Here is an 18517-nt window from a genome sequence, read left to right as displayed (position 1 = left end):
GAAGTTAACTTTCATGAATCTTTCCTAAGGAATTTATTTAAAATACAGTGACTTCATTTATAGCATTAAAAACTTATAGATAACCATAAATGTCCAACAATAGAGAAATAATTTAATAGTATTTTATAAAAATATTTGTGAGTTATCCTACCAACATGAAAAAATTAGGCAAAATATTAAGTTGAAGGTAGCATTATACAGAACAACATAACCATGATTATTGTAACTAAAATATGTATGAAAATTTCTTAGACAAATTAAGTAGAATAAAATAAGCAATTGATATGGGAGATTTCAGAAAGAACCATTAAGCTTGATTTAATGAATAACTAGCTCATAGTATTAAAAAGGAAATGTGGAATATGCAGTCTCTTAAGTTCATACAAGTCTTGTAAAAATCAATGATGAACTTAGTAATAAGGAAAACCTGAATACATAACAAAAAGTTGAGATATTGCCAAAATCCAATAGAAAGCAATAACAAACCGCTGACCAATGACCCCAGAAATTAGCCTATTAGAAGTCACCAAATCCTCTTCTGAATAATCCTTGAATGATTTCCTCAAAACTAAAATTATATTGTATAGATCAACAGTTTTACATCAAAATTTACCTCATTATTCTATAAGAAAAATTTATGCTGATAAGTGATTTCTGTTTTGAAATGTGCTCTGAAATCATGTGAAAAATTATAACATTGGAAAATCAGAAAAAATAGAATAGAACAAAGGAAAAATTAAATATAAAAAAGAAACAAGAAAAAAGAAAAAGCTTGTTTATTGAAAAGATCAATAAAGTAATTAAACCACTATTAATTCTAAATGAGGTACAATGAAAACAAAATATACAATATTAGGAAACACAGAGGGACATAGCCATTATACTTGCTATTAGAAAAGCTATGGAAAATATTATATATAAACTTAAAAATATAACTTTTAGTCTAGGACACGGATTTTCTGGCAAATGCTAATTCTCAAAAATTAGGTCACAAAGAGTTAGAAGCATGAATAGATGGTAGAAGAAAGTAGAATGATTGTTAAACTTTATCATTAAAATTGCACTATGGTTTTAAAGTTAAAGTTCCTTTATACTTTAAGGAATAGCTAATATCTATGTTTTAAAAGTTAGCATAATGTACTTGGAAGGCTGAGGCAAGAGAATCATCCGAGCCCAGAAGGCAGAGGTTGCAGTGAGCCAAGATGGCGCCACTGCACTCCAGCCTGGGCGACAGAGGGAGACGCTGTCACAAAAAAAAAAAAAAAAAAAAAAAAAAAAAAAAGTTAGCATAATGATGATAACAGAATCAGATAAAGAAGCATTCTCTGGAGCTGTCATTCCCTCTTTCATGATCTCTTTCTTCTCTCTCTTCCTCTCTTCCCCATGCACACACATATTGCAAACCAATTTCATTCAAGAACATGAAAAAATTCCAAATAAAATATTGAAAATTTGGATCTAGTAGTGAATTAAGAAAATATCATTACATGACCTATTATATTTTCCCTAAGAACGCAAGAATATTTCAACTGTAGTGGGAAATCTGACAGGATATTTCATTATGTCAGTACATTTAAGTACCCAAACTGTATGACTTTATTAATAGATTAATGCATTTAATTTTATTTTCAAAATATTTATAGTAATACTCTAGGGAAATTAAGAAGCATCCTAAACATGATAAAGGTGATTCAACAATACCTAGTAGCAGCCATGTTAAGGAATGAAGAACTAAAGACTATTCATTTATCATAAAAAACTAGTATAAAGACTATATTACTGCTTCTACAATCATGAATGTTATGTGGATAATCAGTGTCACTAATATTAAACATTTTTGGAAGTTTTAGCAAACGAAATAAGGCAGCAAGAGGAATAAACTGTGTAACTACTAGAAAAGACAAATTATTTTAAGATGAAAGGATTTATACCAAGAAAAGTATGGATAATATTTTTAAATGGGATGTATAAACATTTATTTAAATGACCAAATCTGCATAAATATTCATGAGTTATAGCTTGTCTTTATATTAGTGATAAACAGAAATAAGAAAATATTACTAAATAATCTTTAAAAATACAAAGTGCCAAAATATCTCAGAATGTATTTAATAAGAACGATATAGTTCCTGATTGAATAAAAACACAAAAGTGTACTTACGGATACACATAATATGTGAATGAGTGGAGACATGCACCATGTTCCAGAATATGGGAGTACTTGATATTAATATCACTGTATGGATTTAATACAATCCTATTTGGAAAATCATTGGATTTTTTTTTCTTGTTATTTAGAACAAGAAAATGGGGGGAGGGGGGTTGTATTTTTAACCACATATTTGGAAATCAGAAAAATTAAAAAAAAAATCAGGGAATAGGTGCTGACATATGAAAATGTACTAAAAAGAGCAAACCCTATACATGTAATAGAAAGATAAAGGGAGCAAGGCCTATTCAGCAACTCTAATAAAAGAATTAATATAGAAGGAGTAAAGTAATTACCTAAAATCAGGCCTTGAAACAATTTTTGACCTACCTCACTAGAATTGAAAAGTAGCAAAAGATGATTTTCCATTGGGGTGATTCCACGGTGATGCTTATCATTGTGATTGTTACAGTTATTTATTGATCCCTGCTTTGTGTAGGGTATTGTGCTAGGAATTGGAATTAAGAAAACCTTTAAGAAATGATCACTAACTTCCAAGGTTTTGGTGGTATTGGTTTGTATAAGATTGAATCTAAAGATACACTGTTTTTCCCAGTTTTGTTTATTTCATGTAACGCGTCTACCTTTTCTGATTGAACAAGTGGGATTGAGAGTTCACAGACAGTTCACAGGAGAATCTGAATTATATAGATTATAGTGGGATTTTTTTCCTTTTGCTACAAATGTGAGTTCTTAAAAATAAATTCGGCAATATTTCATCTATACCTTCCAAGCTGTGCTACCTCAATCTACAGACTTCTTCTAAAAAAAGGAAGGAAAAAGCTTTGAAATGTGCATTTATAGGGTTCTCTTAAATTAACCCAATAGGAGAGCAGCACAACAGCAGATGCTTCACTTCTTTCATTTTGTATTTTTGTTACTATAAATAATACTGCACTGAATTATTTCACAGAGCTGAGAAAAATAGTTTGCCCAAAGAACAGTTTAGCTGCCTGTATATTTTCACAAGCCAATCTAGAGCAGCACTGTCCTGGAAAATCCCTACATGCTATGCTTCAAAACCATTTTCAACATGGATAAGCAAGGCATTAAAATCTCTTTGTGAGGTGAGAAGCTGGAAAGTTGCTTTTATACACCACTTGAGAACTCAATGCATTGGGTCAATAGGGCAGCATTTTAGCTTTCCCATTTCCTTCTTTTCCCCCTAATAATTTAATGTGTTGTCACTCCCAGCAAGAAACAAGCTGTCAAAGTAAATAAAATTTACCCAGACTTTTAGAACTGAGCAAGACTTATAATTTTCTTTCTTTGGCAGTTTTCTGACAATAAAGGTAAGCTCCTAGTCCATGTTAAGCCTTCATTTTATTATATTTTTTTTAAGAAAAGGCATAGTCTTTCATAAAGGTTTTATTGTTATCATTGTCAGTTGGGTCTGTACCCATAATTGTGTTTAATGGCTTTATTTTGGCCATTAAAATGGCTTTTGAAAACATTTCTTTCTATCTTTGCACAGAGGGGATACAATGAAATCCGTGAAGTTAAACAGTTCCATTTCACGGGCTGGCCTGACCATGGAGTGCCCTACCACGCTACAGGGCTGCTCTCCTTTATCCGGCGAGTCAAGTTATCGAACCCTCCCAGCGCTGGCCCCATCGTTGTACATTGCAGGTAAGTGGTGGTCCAAATGGTATTGACTGTATGCAGTCAGCTTTTTTTAGAGTATCAAGACAAGGCTTTTGAGCACAAAAACTAATGTGTGCTTACAAAGTTCCAGCTTGCTTGTATTATAGATAAAGTAAAACAGCAATAAAATAAAAGTTGGCTGTAAGTAGTCTATAAAACAGGAACTTAAGAAATACATACATTCATCCTAATGCGTGTAGTGTTATCCACAATTTAAAGTATAGAAACTCTGCCTTTTAGTGGCAACATCTGTGTTTTTTGTTTTTATCACTTTTGCAAATCCCATATTGTATAGAATGCTAGGTTGAAATAGACATTTCTTGCCAATCTAGAAAACTCCCAATAGAATTCCAGCTTTAAAACTAAATTTCAGACATACAGAGTTACTAAATGGCCTAAATTACAAGGATTTGTGCTGCAAAACAGCTATTTAAAAAAATTTTTTAAAGACTTCACATTAGAGGACCTTGAAAACTGCATCAGTGAGATTCAGCAAATATATGCCAAAAAACACGAGCATTATATCCAGACTTTCTTCTGATTAGAAACTTCTCTTAAAACAAGCATTTAGAGATACTAAAAGCAAATTACATGGCCTCATTTTGAGGTGTGACCAGAAAAATAAGTACTGAATCTGAAAAGTGTTTCCTAAATGATGCTGCACACCTCATACGCTCTTCCCTCCCAGCTACATAATAGGTTGTACCTAAGCATTTTTTGCTTTGTGAAAATCCAACCTATTCAGGGTTTAAATAACCATGTATAAAAGAGGGGAAAAAAAGCAGAGAATGAAGTAAAGGTAAAACATCCCATAGGATCAGATACTATGTACCCTGAAAACAAAAAATCTTCCTTTCAATCCTCCTCATGAAATCTGATGTACTCTTAAATTACATTCCTGTCTCCAACTCTGGGAACAGTGATTGAGAAGATGGTAGGGGACAAAAATAAATAGAGATAGCCACAATATCTTTTGCTTAAATTTCTAAAAGAACAGTGAGTTTAAGAGAAGTGACCAAATCTGAATAACAAGGAAATAATGTTACTAGCCTATCTAAGCACTTAGAAAATGAGATAAATAGGTTTTCAACTTAAGGATTTCTTGATTTATCAGAGAGGTTTACTTTCTTATGAATTGCTTGCTTCAGAAGTGCTCCAAGATTCTCAGATACTCTCTTGAAAAACAGAAGTGTCATTTTCCACTTACACTGAAGCATCTCTGGACTACAAAGTGAATTCCCCACTCCCCCCAAAAAATCCTTATTTTGTTTTCCCCGTTGACTTCTATATATAAAATTGGAGAAACATTCCCCAGGAGCAAAATAATCACAGTATATTACAATTAAAGGATACAAAATATGGTGAGATAGAGGAATACATTTTAGTGTTCTATACCACTGTAGGATGAGTCTAGTAAATGATAATGTTTAGTTTGAGAGAGCTAGAAGGAAGATACTGAATGTTCACAACATAAATGATACATGTTTGAGAGGACGCATATGCCAATCACCCTTTTCTGATCACTCTACATTATATGTATTAAAATATCACTATGTACCCGAGAATATATACATTATTCTTTGCCAATTAAAGACTAAAATATAATTTTTAAAAGTACTTTTAAAAATTAACTTTAGAATTAAATACAGTAAGATAGTGGCTAGCCTTGTGACTTGCTGGGAATCATATTCTACACCTAATAATTCATTTTCCTTTCTCTTCAGATCATGATTCAAATAGTCTTTACACTGTTACTCTCCTCCCCTTTGATAACCATCATTCTCTTACCCACCCCCACCATTTGCATTTCCTGTGAAGCGTGGCTCCTCAGATTTCCCATTTAAAGTTTTGGGAATTGATTTTCTTTTGCCTTGGTATTTACAAGAGGTGAAGACAGTGAGCGAGCCAACATTCTCACACTGTTGCCAGAGGACACACAACTAGATGAATCTAAAAATATTCAATCTGGAGTTAAATTTTGAAGCGTGAATCTGCCACTTGATCAATTCTATGAACTTGAAATTATGTGTATTAAATTTACGTAAAATGAAAATTGTGAGAGAGGTATGGAACTTAAACAGCGCTATTTTCAATTTGAAAATAATTTAGAACTCTTGTTCCAATCTTTAGTTTATACCAAAGCAGATACTCTGCATGAAGCTGTTTGTACATTAATAAGCTTTTACACAGCAGGGACAAGTGCTGTGCCTTGCAGTTTGTTAAATCAATTTGATTCTACCTATCTGACCGTGGAAAAAGTCCTTATTTAAGGTTATGAAGACTAACATGCTTCTTACAATTCATTAAATTTAATTGTTTTTCAGTGCTGGTGCTGGACGAACTGGCTGCTACATTGTGATTGACATCATGCTAGACATGGCTGAAAGAGAGGGTGTTGTTGATATTTACAATTGTGTCAAAGCCTTAAGATCTCGACGTATTAATATGGTCCAGACAGAGGTATGTAGATTTACCTGTAGTGGACTTTTTTTTTTTTTGCAAACAAAGAGTAGATGTCTCTCATATATATTCTACTCAACCGAAAGAGTAGATGTTTTTCATGTGTAATGAATATTAGCTGAGTCATATAGAAAAATAATGGTGTTTTAATTCATATTTCCGTATAGAGAAAGTTTTCTGTGTTCCCTAACTTTGATGACAGAAAAGTGATACTAAAACTAGTACAAAATTTTCTTTTTCATTCTTTTGGTAGGAACAGTACATTTTTATTCATGATGCCATTTTAGAAGCCTGCTTATGTGGAGAAACTGCCATACCTGTCTGTGAATTTAAAGCTGCATATTTTGATATGATTAGAATAGACTCCCAGACTAACTCTTCACATCTCAAGGATGAATTTCAGGTATTAACTATTTCTAAAACCTCTTTTATGACTTACTACAATTTGTTCTGGGCACTAGGAATCCTTTCAAGGAAGGTCTTTCAAGTCAAATTTATAACCTTTGATCCTGTTTTAAATACAATACAATCTCTTTCATTATACGTATTATATAGTCACTTTTCTATTGATGAATTTGTATCTACTATATCCAAAATGACCAATAAGTTCAGACTTAGGAAAGAGCAAAGGGGAAAGGTATCATAATATAAGTCAAAAATTAGGCCAGGCGCAGTGGCTCATGCCTGTCATCCCAGCACTTTGGGAGGCCGAGGCGGGTGGATCACGAGGTCAGGAGATCGAGACCATCCTGGCTAACACAGTGAAACCCCGTCTCTACTAAAAATACAAAAAAAATTAGCCGGGCATGGTGGCGGGTGCCTGTAGTCCCAGCTACTCTGGAGGCTGAGGCAGGAGAATGACGTGAACCTGGGAGGCGGAGCTTGCAGTGAGCCGAGATTGCACCACTGCACTCCAGCATGGGCAACAGAGCGAGACTCTGTCTCAAAAAAAAAATAATAATAAAAAAATAACAAGTCAAAATTAGTGGTGATTTGTGTGTATTTAGTGTGTATTTATAGCCTTTTTTTCATGCAGTCATACAGATTTTGACCTGGGTCACTCACAATGTTATGAGATCAAGCACATTAATTATAACTGAGTCTGGGTTCAGTGGTGGCTCACACCTATAATCCTAGCACTTTGGGATGCCAAGGCAGGCAGATCTTGAGGTCAGCAGTTCAAGAACAGCCTGGCCAACATGGCAAAACCTCATCTCTACAAAAAATATATAAAATAGCCGGGTGTGGTGGTGCATGCCTGTAGTCCCAGCTACTCAGGAGATTGAGATGGGAAGATTGCTTGACCCTGGAAGATTGCTTAACCCTGGAAGGCTGTGGTGAGCCAAGATATTGCCACTGCACTCCAACCTGGGCAACAGAGCAAGACCCTGTCTCAATAATAATAATAATAATAATAATAATAAATGATGTTTGTAGTACATATTATTTCAAAATAGCCCTAAATGTTTTCACTGCCCTTAAAACATCCCTGAAGGTGGGTGAAAATAAAATCAAGGGTAGAGACCAAAGTCTTTGATTGTTGATCCAGTCCTCTTTCCAACATGCCATAGCTTATCTTCAAATATGGCAAGCCCAGATGTTACTACAAATGATACCGTTTCCCACTGTGATGAAGGGTCATCATCATAATGGACTGCCCGATTGTATTTTCTTTGGTTAAGGCAATGCATTTTGCAGGTAGCAGTGTTGTTTAGCGTACCTTTTCCTTTTAAGAAGAGGAGCCCTGAACAATGTGTGTCTTGTTTCTTTGTCACTTCTCAGGCTTCATTAGCTTTAACTACAAAGTCTATCAGTCTGTCATAGTAGCAAATGCCATTGCCTCACACGAATCCTTCACTTTCTACTTGGCCTTCTAAATTCCTGATGGATCTGTGTTATACTGCTAAATGGGTCACACTGTCTTTTAACCTGGGTTCTCTTTTCTTTTTAGACTCTGAATTCAGTCACCCCTCGACTACAAGCTGAAGACTGCAGTATAGCGTGCCTGCCAAGGAACCATGACAAGAACCGTTTCATGGACATGCTGCCACCTGACAGATGTCTGCCTTTTCTAATTACAATTGATGGGGAGAGCAGTAACTACATCAATGCTGCTCTTATGGACGTAAGAGACTGCCCTCTTTGTTAGTGTAGAGTGCTGTGAAAAGCTACGTAATGCAACTGAACACTGGCTAGTTTTCTTTTCGAGGAAATTAAAATAACCTAAAAAGGAAAAGTGGAAACTTTTCTTGAAACACATTTTTTTGGAAAATGATTTTAGATTTTCCCTATAGAGATTCTTAAGAACTGTCATTTTTATAGCTTTATTGTAGATTTGGAACTTGATTGTCCGTTATTATATTCATGTAGTAAATATTGCAAGTTATAAATTTCATCTTAATTATTTTCAGAAAAGAAAATCATGCCTTATCTATTTTGAATATAATTAGAAATGAATTTTTTAAATCACAGAATGCCAACTCCTACAAAAATTGTTTTAATTTGGGAAATTTTTATTTCTGACATTTAATGTTTCAATAATTTACAATTAATTTGTTGGCCATTAATCAATAAAGACTATTACAAGTAACTAGAGAAGGGATGGATGGTATTATGTTAACACATCCATCATAATGAAAGAAAAATCTTGCCCCATTCTAAAATCTTAAATTGCAGGGTGTTATATAGCCCATAGACAGAACAATATGGAAAGAAAGTTTCCTGTTTTAGTTTTTGGTTTTTTTTTTTTAGACAGAGTCTCGCTCTGTCGCCCAGGCTGGAGTGTGGTGGCATGATCTCAGCTCACTGCAACCTCCGCCTCCCAGGTTCAAGCAATTCTCCTGCCTCAGACTCTCGAATAACTTGGAATACAGGAGCGTGCTACCACACCCAGCTTATTTTGTTTGTTTGTTGTTGTTGTTGTTTTTGAGACAGAGTTTCGCTCTTGTTGCCCAGGCTGGAGTGTAATGGCACGATCTCGGCTCACTGCAACCTCCGCTTCCCAGGTTCAAGCGATTCTCGTCCCTTTGCCTCCCAAGTAGCTGGGACTACAGGCATGCACCACCATGCACGGCTGATTTTTTGTATTTAGTAGAGATGGGGTTTCACCATGTTGGTCAGATTGGTATGGAACTCCTGACCTCAGGTGATCCACCTGCCTTGGCCCTCCAAAGTACTGGGATTACAGGCATAAGCCACCGTGCCGGGCCTTTTTTGTATTTTTAGTAGAGATGAGATTTCACCACATTGGCCAGGCTGGTCTCAAACTCCTGACCTCATGATCCGCCCACCTTGGCCTCTCAAGGAAAGAAAGTTTTAAATTATGACTTTGGCCACTTTACTTTGATTACCTTGGAAAGAAGCAAGAAAGCTATCAAGGTTTAGAATCTTTTAAAACAGTTTACTGCCTTCATTTCTAGCTTTTGCCCTTTCTCCTATGAAACCATAGCAAGGAGAAATTGGAAGCCACGGTTCATTTCTTTCTGACTATAATCAGGCTGAGTTGTTGTTCCTATTAAGCCCACATTCTGTTTCTATGAGTAGTCTTCACCAGTTACTTTACTCTTTTTGGTGCTGCAAAGCGGAATAGTCTAAAGGCAGGCTCTCATCCTTGCTGTGGTCACTCTTGCCTGTGAAAAGCTCTCATCCTTGCTGTGATCGGAGTCTTGCCTGGCCATTAATCACATCCCCTGAAATCACATTAAATCCTAATTATACCTTTTCTTTTTATATTAGGTGTCTGGAAAGGCAAACTAAATACAGAGATGGCATACAATACTTTTTCATTTCTGCATCTAAATATGGAATGAAAAAAAGGATGTGTGAACAAGAAAAGGAGAAAATAATAATATTTAGAAAAGCATTGATGCCTTTGAATTTTTTGCCATTGGCATCTTTGTCAAATTTTTCTCAATGTCCAGATTGTCTCCTTTTCTTTTTTCTTTTTTTTCTTTTTGAGACAAGGTCTCACTCTGTAGCACAGGCTGGAGTGTCGTGCATGATCACAGATAACTGCAGCCTCAATCTCCTAGGCTCAAGTGATCCTCCCACCTCAGCCTACCAAGTAGCTAGAACTAAGGTGTATGCCACCATGCCCAGCTAATTTTTTTTATTATTTTTTGTAAAGATGGGGTCTTGCTTTCTTGTCCAAGCTTGTCTTCTTTTCTTTATGAAGATTGAACCTTGTAATCCACCTGCTCTTACTGTCTGCTTAATCCCCTGTGATTTAAAAAAGACATTTCATAGTTAAAGGTGTTCCGGGGATTTAGTAGTGCAAATGAACCTTTGGAGAAGTAAAGCTGGTTTGATTTACGAGAACAGGATTTATTGTTCACCTCTTTCTCCCTACCCTTTATCCCCATCATTAGTGTGATACCCTTTATCCCCATCATTAGTGTGATACCCTTTTGCCAGGCCTATGAGGGATTAGGAGGCAAGGCCAAGGAGTCTGTAATTTCAAAGCCTTACATATGTTCCTGCATTTAGAGGGAAAAATAATAGGAAATCTTCAGTCTTCTTTCTTATCAGCTCCTCCTCATGCATATCCCCTCCCCTGTGGCTCAAAAAATGAGTAGATAGCCATCAGTCTGCTTTGACTTACCTTTGCATGGAGCAGACATTTGATTGGAAAAAGAGCTTACTGTCTTCTAACTTTTCTCATTGTATTAGTTCATTCTCACACTGCTAATAAAAACATACCTGAGACTGCCATTATGGCCGAAGGGGAAGCAAACCCGTCCTTCTCATGGCAGCAGGAAGGGGAAGGAGTGCCAAGCAAAGGGGGAAGCCCCTTATAAAACCATCAGATCTCCTGAGAACTCACTCACTATCTGGAGAACAGCATGGGGGAAACTGCCCCCATGATTCAATTATCTCCACCTGGTCCCGCCCTTGACATGTGGGGATTATTACAATTCTAGGTGAGATTTGGGTGGGGACACAGAGCCAAACAGTATTACTCATGAACCTTCGTGCCTTTCTTAAGAGACACTCATCCCAGCTGCACGTGTAACTTGGTAAGGTTTTGAGGTCATTTGGAAGTAGCCAGGTAAATTATTATTGTCATCTACTCAGATTTATCCTGCAGTCTTCAGCCAATGCTGAATGCCATGGTTAGCAGCATTTCCCAAATGGTGGTAACATCAGTGAAGTCCAATTACCAGTTCCTGTGCTGGTGTTAAGATTCTTGAAGGACTTAAATAGTAGTATGATACAAATGACTTACAAGATCATTGAAAATTTTTGTCAGCATTAGGGAACTCTATAATCTACTAATTATTATTATTATTGCAAATAATTAGTTTAAATCAAATGGCAATTGTCCAGTCCAGATAAATATTGTTTTTACTACTTCTCCCTTTGGAAAGAAATAATATATTGTGTTCTAATCAAGGAGGACTTGGTAAACAGGGAGCTATCTCCCCGCTTATGTGGGGACAGGAAGTATATTGCTGTTACTCTTTGGTGCTTCAGGATCTTAAATGGTTGAGACTGTCATTATGACCTTTGATATATGTTAGAAATGCCCAGGAAGCTGTGGAAGGTGGATCGTCTGCAAGATGTGCAGAATATCCTGATAGTGTCCACATAATGTAAAAGCACAAGTGTTTCGGCTACTTGTGGTTTTTCCTATTTGGAGTAGAGAAGAATAAAACAATTTTACTTGCACGCACACATACTATACACATACCCAGATGATTGATAGACATACCAGGGGTTTTGTGTTTACTTTGCCTTCAGTCTCTCAGAGACTGATTACGTTTGGAAAATTGAAGTAGCCCAACAGGTACCTTACAGAGGATGTTGACCTCAGAAGCTCTTTAGTTTCTTCTTTTGTATTTGTCTCCTGTATTTACATCTTTCAGTAAAGTAAAAAATTCAGTTATTGACTTGAATTGCTTTGGAGGCATTGAAGTCTTCCACCAAATTGATTCATTACTGTACTAATTCAGTTCATTCCAGTGGTCTGAATCTCTTATTCCATGGTTTAAGCATCACTCTGGCTCCCTCTGCATGTGAAGCTATTGCATCTTACTGGTCCTACATTGAAGTGTATTGTATCTGTTTGTACAACTGATCATACGTTTTAAGTTTTTATGTTTCTCCATCTACCTTGTTTCTTCACAGAGCTACAGGCAACCAGCTGCCTTCATCGTCACACAATACCCTCTGCCAAACACTGTAAAAGACTTCTGGAGATTAGTGTATGATTATGGCTGTACCTCCATTGTGATGTTAAACGAAGTCGACTTGTCCCAGGTTAATGGCTATGGGTTGCTTTTTTGTACTTATATACAACTTAATAGAGTAGTAATGAATTGCTAAAATCTGCTTTATACTATCCTAAGTAGAAAAAATAATACTCTTTTTTTTTTCTTTCAAAACGTTCATCATTTAGGGCTGCCCTCAGTACTGGCCAGAGGAAGGGATGCTACGATATGGGCCCATCCAAGTGGAATGTATGTCTTGTTCAATGGATTGTGATGTGATCAACCGGATTTTTAGGATATGCAATCTAACAAGAGTAAGTCACTATTGGATCCTTTGAGCTGATCTAGTACAGGTCAATCATAACCAAGATGTGGTATAATTTTATTCAGACAACAGGGAGACTAGAATTAATAAGCACTGTATCATCCACCTCAAAGCTAGTAACCATCTTATGCCTTAGTACTCGAATAAAAATACAGGAAAGCAGAAATGCTGGAAGCTAGGTTTTTCGGTCAGTCACTAGACTAACATATTCCCTCAGGAAACAGATGCACTGGCTCAGTCAAGTTGGACAGCCTAGGCCTGGCCTCTGAGTGTACGTAGACTTATCTTAAGGATGACTGCATGTTTTATTAGTATTGACATCCAGCCCAGAAATGGCATGTGATAAAAAAATAAGAACATTGCAATAACAATAATGACAGAGAAGCTGTACTGCAGGAGGAAAGAGACATGTTGGATCAACCATTATAGAAGGGTTCCATTGTCACTGTTCCAAGTTCGTTATTGATTATCCTACCTGCAATTTCATCTTCCTAAATGTCTCAACCTATGGCTCTACGCAGATCTAAAGGTAGAACCAGTGCTGCTACCACCATGCCTTTTCCCAGCAGCAAAGTAGTAACTGTATCGTCTTTGACTCCTCATCTGCTTTCCACTACATGACAAATTCAGTATGGGTGGCGAAGATCTTCAAAAAAAAAAAAGTGCTAATAAAGGCCGGGCACAGTGCCTCATGCCTGTAATCCCAGCACTTTGGGAAGCCAAGGCGGGCAGATCATAAGGTCAGGAGTTCAAGACCAGCCTGGCCAACGTGGCGAAACCCGATCTCTACTAAAAATACAAAAATTAGCTGGGCGCAGTGGCGGCATGCCTGTAGTCCCAGCTGCTGGGGAGGCTGAGGCAGCAGAATCGTTTGAACCCAGGAGGCAGAAGTTGTAGTGAGCCGAGATCACACCACTGCACCCCAGCCTGTATAGAGCGAGACTTCGTCCCCAAAAAAAAAGGTATTAATAAAAACGATTTAGATCATGTAACCAAATAACAAACAGAATTGGAAAAGAAAATATTAGTAACTTTCATGGAGTTAAGCTCTTTTTAGAGAGAAACATTACTCTGTTTTTTAAAGCACCAGCTCTGTGGGTGTGTATTTTAAGTGTGTGATTAGGATTGTCATGTTTCAGTGTCTCTCATATCAAAATGACTTCGTGTGTGTCTGGTTACTAAGTCTATGTGTATATAACTATGAGCAGGGAGTGGAATCATATCGACTCCTATTGCTCATTTCAGTGGAGAAAAAAAGGGTAACTTCAATCATCTCATAATATTCATGCATATCTTAGATGTTAATTTAAATGGAATCTCATTATGTCTGCACATCTGTTACATTATGGTTCTAGTAATATTTTAGTTGGAAAAAAACAGAACTGCTGAAGACAGTAAGGCTTGTCTGTTAATTGAGCAGTTTATGTGAAAAATATTCTAGGAACAGGAACTGAAATGTTATATTTTTGTCAGCATATTTATTTATTTGTTTGCTTGATTATTGAACTGCCTCTGTATTTGGTATTCTGGTCCTTATTAGTACACGATTTTTTTTCTGTTCTCACTCTCATCATTTAATATATTTAATATATTTCACTGCATCAAATATTTAACATGTACCAACAACAAGTTTGTAGAGTACTAAGTAGGGCTCGTAAACTACCAAAAGATGCATGGGCTCTTGCCAATCTGATATGATTTATTCATATATTACATATTCTTCCCGATATTTTTATTTCAAGGTTTAAGGTTTTGATTCATTCTTTCAACAATACTACTTTTGGGGAAGTATTATGCAGAGTTCTACTGATACAGAGTGTAGGAAAAAAAGATTTCCGTGTACTTAAGGAATCTTTATTTTTTTTCAGGAAGAAAAGCATTACATGAAAATTGCATAATCCTTTTTGTATAAAAGTGATGCATTTTACAGTGAAAGAGTAAAGAATATAGAGTGTTTAACTAGGTGATCTGACATAACTGTGTGATCAGAGATGACCTCTTTGAGATAGTAGTATTTAAGCCAAAATTTAATGAATCAATAGAAATTAGTTGGGGGTTGAGGTAACCCACCATCCTGGTTTGCCCAGGGCAGGAGCTTTCCCAAGACACACAGGCTTCAGTGCTAAGACCAGAGAAGCCCCAGGCCAACCTGGGACAAGTTGGTCATTCTGTTTGGGATTAAGAAGAGCAAGCAAGAAAGAAGTATTCAAGGCAAAGGGTACATACAGTATATGCAAAGTCCCCAAGACAAGAAGTGACTTGATAAATGGATTAAAAGAAGACAAAGAGAAAGTTGAAGAAGGGGGTGGAGCCAGATCACATAAGTTTTTTTAAGTCATGACAACAATTTGGATTTTATGCTAAGATCATTTGAAAATCATTAAAGCAGGAAATGACAGGATTTTATTTGCAGTTCAAAATAATCATGATGCCTATAGTAAGAATGGACTGGAAGGAGATCAAAGTTTATTCAGGGAGATCAGCTAGGAGGTGATTATCAGAACCTGTGACTGGTAGTAGTGTATTGATGGCAGTGGTGATAAAGAGAAGGCAATGAATCTGAAAGTTATTTAGGAAATGTAATCGTAGTAATGAATTACTGGATACATAGTGCGAGGTAGAAACAGGTATGAAGGATGATTGCCATGTTTCCTGCTGTTGTCACTTAGAATGTTTTTTTACTAGCATGTACATATTGAGGATTTATATCAGCTAGACTCAATTCAGTGTAGATGCCATTTGTATTGTAAATTATATGCACCTTTTACTTTTTAATAAAAATTGTAGTCCCAGCTTATTTACATAAAAACACTTCCCTCTACAGCCACAGGAAGGTTATCTGATGGTGCAACAGTTTCAGTACCTAGGATGGGCTTCTCATCGAGAAGTGCCTGGATCCAAAAGGTCATTCTTGAAACTGATACTGCAGGTGGAAAAGTGGCAGGAGGAATGCGAGGAAGGGGAAGGGCGGACGATTATCCACTGCCTGTGAGTAGGGCAGCTCAGCCTGTCATTCATGGGGCCTTGGTGCTTATTTTCTCATTTTCAATGTTAAAGACTATCTGGCTTGCATCTTATGAACCTCCCATAGATGTTATTTTTTAAACAGTCTTCCTGTCTCATGAGTCTATAATTAACTACTAAGTTTATTTTGTATATTTTCTAAATATTGATTATTACATAGCTGTATTATTTAAACTCTTTGGAACACTACTCGTAACAACTTCTGATTTACACAGTTTACAAATATATTAGAATCTCAAAGTCTAGATTGCAGCAATCTATGCCTATAGCATTTTCCTGAGTATAAGCTACTGATCTAATTTCATCCTCAAGTTTTCTCCTCTCTGCCTTGTACACATATAAAGCAAAATTAAGACACAAATGGAAAACAATTAAAACTACAATGTCTTATTTTCCCAAACATATATGATGGTGTGACCTGTGGTCACTTGGTGCTCCTATCTAAAATGCCTTTGCTTTCTTTGCTTTCAGAAATGGTGGCGGGCGAAGTGGCATGTTCTGTGCTATAGGCATCGTTGTTGAAATGGTGAAACGGCAAAATGTTGTCGATGTTTTCCACGCGGTAAAGACACTAAGGAACAGCAAGCCAAACATGGTGGAAGCCCCGGTGAGTCACAGAATTTTAGACTTGGAAGGCATCTTAGAGATTAGTCAGTCATATACCTACTTATTGATTTTACTTCATACACACACAGGGAATCAGATGTGAAAATGAGACGTTGTGGGGACTTTCCTGCCTAATTAATACATTGCTGAGCATCCCCCTCTACCCACAGACACTTAATCACATATCACATAAACTGCTAATCGTGAAACTATTTTCATTTAATTTGGGAAATTTGTAGGTTTTTTTTTTCTGTTATAGCCAAAAAATATTTGCTGCAGTAAACTTTGGTAAATGGTCCTGTAAGAAGAATAAATCCTGTATCAAGGCTGTATGTCTAAGGGATATAGGTTTCATCAGTACCTTAGACACCCAGTATTTTTAAAGGGCAACTGAAATTTGGTTTTGTCATTATCTATAATTATTCATTTTCTGATCAAATTGTAAATGGTTAAACTATCATGGTTAAGTTTTCAGCTTTTACCAACTGTAGAGGGCAGTTCATATCATGCTACTTGAGCTTGTCAAGGCTCATAAAGTCAGAACATAGCTTACAAAATAAGAGCTGATAGGTATGTGTGTGTGTGACAGTTCATCTAGGTGAAGCTGTATGCAGAGTAAGAAAGAAAGTTACACTTATCTAACACATTTTACTTCTAACGAGAGATATCTGTGGGTTACACATATGTATGTGCATGGTGGGATCAGGTTGGGAGCACCTGTGTAGTGTATGCTCACAGAAAAGTAAACCAGAAAAACCAAGGCATCATGGTTGCTTGCCCTACATTTATCAAGATGATCAGATAACTAGAATGAGCAATTCAATAAACCTTTAAAGTATTTCACCACTTCCTGCTCATGGATTGCTCGCACAAGAGTTGCGCTGCTTCCTGAGACAAAATCTGAAGACTTAGGTTTGTACTGTTTCAGTTTTACAAGCAGTACCAGACTTCCACCCTTTCTACAGGTGCCCTCAAACTCCTCTACACCACCTCATTTCCCTGGGTTGTTGCAGCTGTCTACACAAGATTACATTGGTTTTGATTGGGGTGCTGGCTGTGGAGATGAGAAAGGGGGGATGAATCGGAGGGATTTTTGAGGGGGAACTCTCAGATCGTCTTAGCAACTAAATGAATAGTGGTTATGTCTCTAAACTCTTTGCAATTTGAAGATTTCTTGATGTAAACTCTGCCTCCATTTTTCAGATCAAGTTTTAAAATCATCAGTGGGATCACTTCTGACTTCAGAATTCAACTTTTACCTTCAAATTTAACTGATTTCCCAACTTTTTTAATTAAAAAAAAATCTATGGTTAAACTCTGCCATTCTGGAACCTTCCAAAAAGTTACTGTTTTCCTTTACATTCATGTCCCATGAATCCTGAACACCCCGCCCTCTGATTTGTGTTTAATCAGTGTGGATGATTAGTTTAGTGAGCTGTGGAGTTGAGCTGACAAGTTTGGTGAGGAGATTTAGAGTGAAGGCAAAATTTCTGGAGACTGCTTAAAGAGACATAACTATTTCTAGGCACATTTTGGTTCCTTGAATGCGCTCGCCACAGTGGTAGGTGAATTTGAATCATATCTACTTGGTGAATAGTGTTGGAATGATAAAGACCTCTTAAGGAAAGTTTTATTACCCTAGTTTATTGCTGGAGACACCTCGAACTTCTCTTCCAAAATAATATGCATTTTAGACTGTTCTCCAGCCTGAATTTTACCCACTTGAATGAACTGAGTTGGGAATTTTTAAATGAATTGCATATTATAAGTAATAGTTTATGATATGGTCTCTGAATTTTTCTGAATTCTTATTATGGAGCAAGTCCATAGATGGGCTTAGAGGAAAGGCAGTTTTAACTCAAAAATTTTATTGGCAATATGTCGTCTTAAACATATAAAGGCAGCAGAAATACATTTTCAGGTATAAGTAGGCTCAAAATTTAAGGATCACTAACCATTCTTGAAAAATTTGCTTAAATACTCTGATGGACAAAAACAGTGTCAAAAATTAAGAACTTGAAATTGCATAAATGGCTGTTT

The 18517-nt window shown here is 36.5% G+C and overlaps 1 protein-coding gene across 5 annotated transcripts in view; it reads left to right on the top strand.

Moving 5' to 3' along the window:
- The window catches only part of PTPRK (protein tyrosine phosphatase receptor type K), a 559501-nt gene that overhangs the window by 538793 nt on the left and 2191 nt on the right, over window positions 1-18517 (top strand). For all 5 annotated transcript variants that reach the window (XM_054556726.2, XM_054556728.2, XM_024247798.3 and 2 more), the window contains 8 exon segments: window positions 3684-3838; window positions 6178-6313; window positions 6567-6716; window positions 8265-8438; window positions 12440-12571; window positions 12711-12836; window positions 15672-15835; window positions 16343-16478. In XM_054556726.2, the coding sequence (XP_054412701.1) occupies window positions 3684-3838; window positions 6178-6313; window positions 6567-6716; window positions 8265-8438; window positions 12440-12571; window positions 12711-12836; window positions 15672-15835; window positions 16343-16478 (1173 nt within the window).

The sequence above is a fragment of the Pongo abelii genome, chromosome 5 (assembly GCF_028885655.2).
Source record: "Pongo abelii isolate AG06213 chromosome 5, NHGRI_mPonAbe1-v2.0_pri, whole genome shotgun sequence".
In the NCBI taxonomy this organism is placed as follows: Eukaryota; Metazoa; Chordata; class Mammalia; order Primates; family Hominidae; genus Pongo; species Pongo abelii.
This window is presented reverse-complemented; position numbering and strand designations above follow the sequence as displayed.